The sequence below is a fragment of the Pteropus vampyrus genome, unplaced genomic scaffold (assembly GCF_000151845.1).
Source record: "Pteropus vampyrus isolate Shadow unplaced genomic scaffold, Pvam_2.0 Scaffold202, whole genome shotgun sequence".
NCBI classification, from domain to species: domain Eukaryota; kingdom Metazoa; phylum Chordata; class Mammalia; order Chiroptera; family Pteropodidae; genus Pteropus; species Pteropus vampyrus.
In genome coordinates this window covers 599949-605226 of record NW_011888983.1, presented here as the reverse complement: position 1 = coordinate 605226, position 5278 = coordinate 599949, and the positions used below count along the sequence as shown (strand labels likewise).

Sequence of the window (5278 nt, the reverse complement as noted above, 5' to 3'; positions counted from 1 at the left end):
CTAAATTTGGCTTTGTGGTGCTCTGTTCCTCTTAGTACTTTAAGAGGAAAGCTATAAATAACACCAAAGTAGAAGAGCCATGACTTTTAAAATTCTCTAATTTAGGGATATATTCCTCAAAAGTGTTAAGGGCCTATTAACACAGAGTCTAAATGTACATTCTAAAATTCCTTGTGGGTGTAATTAACATGTTGATTTGCTCCAATCTTTACCCTCCAGGGGAAGCTTATGATGGGTAGGGACCATATTTTATTCATATTTGATTCCCTAGCATTTTGCATAGTAAAACAATAAATGTCTAGTGAATTAAACTGACAAAGCAAATAAGAATGCTCAGTCTATGCATTCTGCTTACGGCTCATTCTATCTGCTATCATCATTTTGGTATAGATACAGGAGTCTTCTCTAGACTACACAGTTCTTAAAGCACTTCACTTATGTTTTAGACAAAGTCCAACTACTAAGAGTATAATGGTTAAAAGTATGGGTTCTGGAGTAAGATAATGTGGGTTGGAATCACAGCCTCACTTAATCCATTATTCTTCTATTTCCTCATCTCTTAAAATAAGGATAATCAAAGTAACTACCTCGTAAATTGTCATGAGGATTAAATGAGTTAAAATCTGTAAATCACTTATAACAGTGCCTGCAAGTACTGTAAAATTTCAGCTATTAGATAACCACCTAGACAGCTCTATAGAGAAGTCCCTAAGCATACTAAAGAGTCATATACTAATATTATGAGTGAAGAATTCTTAATATCAGTTCTTAACTAGTTTCAATCAAATCTTAAAATGTACCTAATATGCAACGTACCTCCTTCATATACTGATTATATAGTGCTTCTGATGATTCTAGGTAAGCTTGTGCAGTTCCAATTTCTTCTCTTTCAGACCACAAGATACCCAGGTTATTCTGAAAAATAAGAGAAATAATGACAATATAAATTTCCAATTAAAGTAACTTCATAATTTCAAAGTCAATATTTACCTATCAAATAATTCTGGAGTCTCATTAACAATGAATTATTCATAATATTGTCTTTATGTAGTGGTAGGTAGCTACTAAGATGGATCCCTAGATTCCTGCCTCCTGGTATTCATGGGCATGTATAATCTCTTCCCCTTACATAGGCTGGATTTAGTGACTTAATTCTAAGACACAGAAGATGGCAAATGTAATATAAGGTCTCTTCCAAGATTAGATTAGAGAACACTGTGGTTCCATTGTGGGTGCTCTCTCTCGCTTATTCTCTCTGAGGGAGGCCAACTGCCATGTTGTCAGCCACCCTATGGATAGACTTACATGGCAAGGAACTGAGGGAAGTCAACAGCTAGCGAAGAACTGGGACCGACAGCGTGTAAGGAACTGAATCTTGCCAATGACCATGTGAGTGAGCTTGGAAGCAGATCCTCCCACAAGCTGAGCCTTCAAGACGTGCAGCCCCAACAGGCCAACAATCTGATGAGAGACCTTGAGCCAGAGGCAACTAGTTAAGCAATGCCTAGATTCCTGATGTTTTCTTCAAGATGCTAAATCTGGGGGTAAAATTTTATGTAGCAATATATAACTGATATACAGAGACCTTAAGATAAGCCAGAAACATATAATGCTTTCAAAATCTCTACAGTCTTCTCCAGAGACCTTGTAAAAAGGAAACATTCTCAAGTTATTTTTTAGTTCAAACCTGAAAAAAGGTAGGTGAGCTCTCAAATTCCAGTAATTTAAATTATATGTTATGAAAACTGAAGATGCTACATGCCTTTGCTCATCAGTTGTCAGATTTCTCATGTTTACCATTTCAAACAATAAAACATGTTTATAATTTCCAGCATTCTTAAAATAATATAGCTTTATATCTAGTCAATTAAAAATTCATTTGTAGTGTCTTTTCTTCTATCGATTGCTTCCTTTTAATTTCCATAGCACCAACTTCCTTCTGCTACCATGAAGACACTAAAGAGAAATTGATTAGATTTGGGATTATATCCTAAATAACATTTTTAAAACTAAGCCAGTTTGTCCCCTGCCACATGACTCTATCAGGCTCTGTGCAGAGCAAATCAGGCTTGTTTAGACGGTCAAAACTCAAGACTGGACACCTCGCTCCCTTTTAGACAACAGGGTGAGACTGCCTCCCCTCTCTTGAGAAAGTATTTCAGGTGCAAGTATACTTCTGAGGCTGGAGACAACAGGGTGAGACTGCCTCCCCTCCCTTGAGAAAGTATTTCAGGTGCAAGTATACTTCTGAGGCTGGGCTTCTACCATCTTTTGCTTATTTCTCTAGGGAAGGGAACAGGATAAGGAAATAAGACTTTTAATGCAGATTGTGAACCTGGGGCCCATAGACCCACGGGGTATCCATGAAGAGAATTGAGAGTCTGTGTGTATGAGAGAAACATTACAAATTTATTTTCACATGTCCTACTAAAATTTTGCATTTTTTAAATTACGAATACAGGAAACAAAATGCAACAGTACTATAATACCTGGAATTTTGTGATCTATAGAAGTGAAAAATATCTTTATATTACAGTTGCAGATCTCAAAATATTATAGTTACTGCTACTTCAAAATTATGAACATTATTAGACACATCATTAGTTTTTTTTATCGGAAACTGATGTTTAATTGATGTTTAATGTGATAGAATGTTTATGCATATAGATGCCGCAGCTCTGGTTTAAATTACAACACTGTCAACATTAGCTAACATTCACTTCTTAGGAGAACAATTGAAGATATCAGTTTTAGCATCAATAAAGGTAAATAATTATTAATACAAGAAGCAAATGGGCATTGACTCTGTAGATCCAGAAAGAGAGAATACATTCTGTTTGTTCTTCAAGTTTACATTAACCAAATCTACCCAATGCTATCAGAAAGCAGAGACTGAGTTTGAACGTCAAAACTTTCTGTTTGGGATTGACTTAAACGTATTTTCTGGCAGTTGTGGGTTTATGGTTGAGATGTTTTAGTATGTGAACAACAATTCCAGCTATCTCCAAACTAATCCTAGAATTTGGATCAGGCAGAGCTCGTTAGAGCACTAAAGTGTTAGAGCACTAACACTTTACTGGTGCAGTAAAAGACAGTCCAAGAGAGATCAGGGACTCAATCTGAAAACTTGAATTCATTATAGTACCTTGAATAGTGTGGGAATTGGGCATCATTACTGTCAAACCGAAATTTCATTACCATTCTTAAGAGTTTTCAGGGAGCCCTGGATAGTGTTATTTAATGTGTTGTGTTAATAAAGAAACACATATATTACTGCATACATTTGTTTTAAAAAAAAATATTTTGATAACTTCAATATTATTGGTTTTTTGTAACTCTTTACATTTTATACATTTAAAATCATTATTCTATTTTATAAAATATAGGCTTCACTAGACTGCAAAGAGGCATAATGGCACAAAAAATGTTTAGAAACCCTATAGTTTAAAGGTGACTTGATCATTCCCCTAGAACACAGATCTCTGGTATTCAGGCTTCACATACTATATCTATTCTATAATTTTTTTTAAGTGACTTGATCAGTCATCAGTGCCTAGGACTGTAGATCATAGTGATAATGTACTGAGATTGGGCAGTTTTCTCCTCTATATTACTTATGAGGTCCTTTGTAGGACCCTTGAGGAAGCTTGAAGGGCTCTGGCCCACTACTAACTTACAGATTATTCTGACTACACAACCTCAGATATAATCACCCTTAATATTTATTTCTTGATCTTAGAAATGGATCCACAAGTCACCTTTTCTCATTCCCTAGTTTTATTTTTCCTTTGACGATAGTCCTTGAGATACTCCATTTGGCCAGGACACCACTAAGCCCAACCCCAGGATACTGTACCTGGCCTAGACGGTCTAGAGATTTACCTAGTATCAGGAACTGGTTAGCCACATCTGCTCTATTTTGATGGAGCATTTATGGAAGGTGATGCATTTAGTGCTAGATCCAGGGTAGGCTGTGCCACAGGAAGCAATAAATCTTAAACTGAGCAGAGACCTTAGAGTGTGTATACAAATAACTAAAGTTTTTCTTTTGAATCATACATAACCTATTGAGATATTGAAGGCAAGGACCATGCAAGAAATCTAGAATTTGATTTTTCAAAATTAATAGTGTTAGTGTTTTAAGTGTTTACTCCATAGAGATAACTGCTATTGACATTCTACATAAATTATTTTTAAAAAATAATAATAAATCCTACAATACACCAGAAAGTAGTGTATCATTCACAGAGCATCATCATGTTCTTACTCTCAGGATACCAGACTAGGTAGGGAAAAAAATTAAATATAAAATAAAAACAGCTTAAAAAAGTGAATTCTACCACACATGTAAGGAAGAAATAACAACGACTCTACACAAATTCTTCCAGAAAAGTGAAGAGGAAAAAACACTTCCCATTTCATACTAAACCAAAAACATAACAAGGAAACTACAGTCTGATAAGCTTCATGAACATAAATACAAAAACTGTTAAAACATAAGCAAATTGAGTCCAACAATGTATAAGAAGGGTACTAGTTTACCCAAGTTTTGTTGGTAAAAACTCCAGGAGGAGTTTATCACAGGCATGAAAGTTTGGTTTAATAATGGAAAATGAATAATTTCTGGTCAAGATATTGGAATAGGAAAATGTACTCATCTCCTCCCACAGTCATAACAAAATTACAACTAAACTACAGAACCATCATTGAGAATCACCTGAAGTCTAGCTGAACAGAAGTCCTATAACTTAGGATGTATAGAAGACGACACGTCAAGACTTTTAAGAGGGACAGAGATGCACTACAGGCTTCTCCCACACCCAAGTGTGACAATTAAAAATCAGGAGGCATATCTCTGCTTCAGAGGTCCCCCCCTGAGGAGTGAGGGGTCCCAGTCCCACACCAGGGTCCCCAGCCCAGGGTTCCAGTACCAAGAAGTTTCCATAACTTCTGGCTGTGAAAACCAGTAGCTGAGTGAGATGGAGGGCTGCTGGAGTCACAGGTCCCATGCACAGACTCACTGACAGACCCCACTTGCTCTGAGCTCTAGCACTGGGGCGGCACCTCAAAAGGTGCCAGGGACATACATGGAGGAACTAAACTGCCTGGCTTTAGGCCAAGGGCTGGAGGAGCAGCTTTCTCCGAGACAGAAGTGCTGGCAGAAACCATTGTTCCTTTGTTGAGCCCTCCCCCAACCCAGGCTGCACTCGCAGGAGTCTCCATCAGCCTGGCTAACACTGGTCACCCAGCCCTGGTGGTTCCCTGAGACCTCTGCCTC

General features: G+C 37.2%; 1 protein-coding gene across 1 annotated transcript in view; it reads right to left on the bottom strand.

The window, feature by feature from the left end:
- The window catches only part of KIF1BP (KIF1 binding protein), a 32752-nt gene that overhangs the window by 18434 nt on the left and 9040 nt on the right, over window positions 1-5278 (bottom strand). Inside the window, exon 2 of the mRNA XM_023537853.1 lies at window positions 801-915. Coding sequence (XP_023393621.1) covers window positions 801-915 — 115 coding nt within the window. The remainder of the gene's footprint in view (window positions 1-800; window positions 916-5278) is intronic.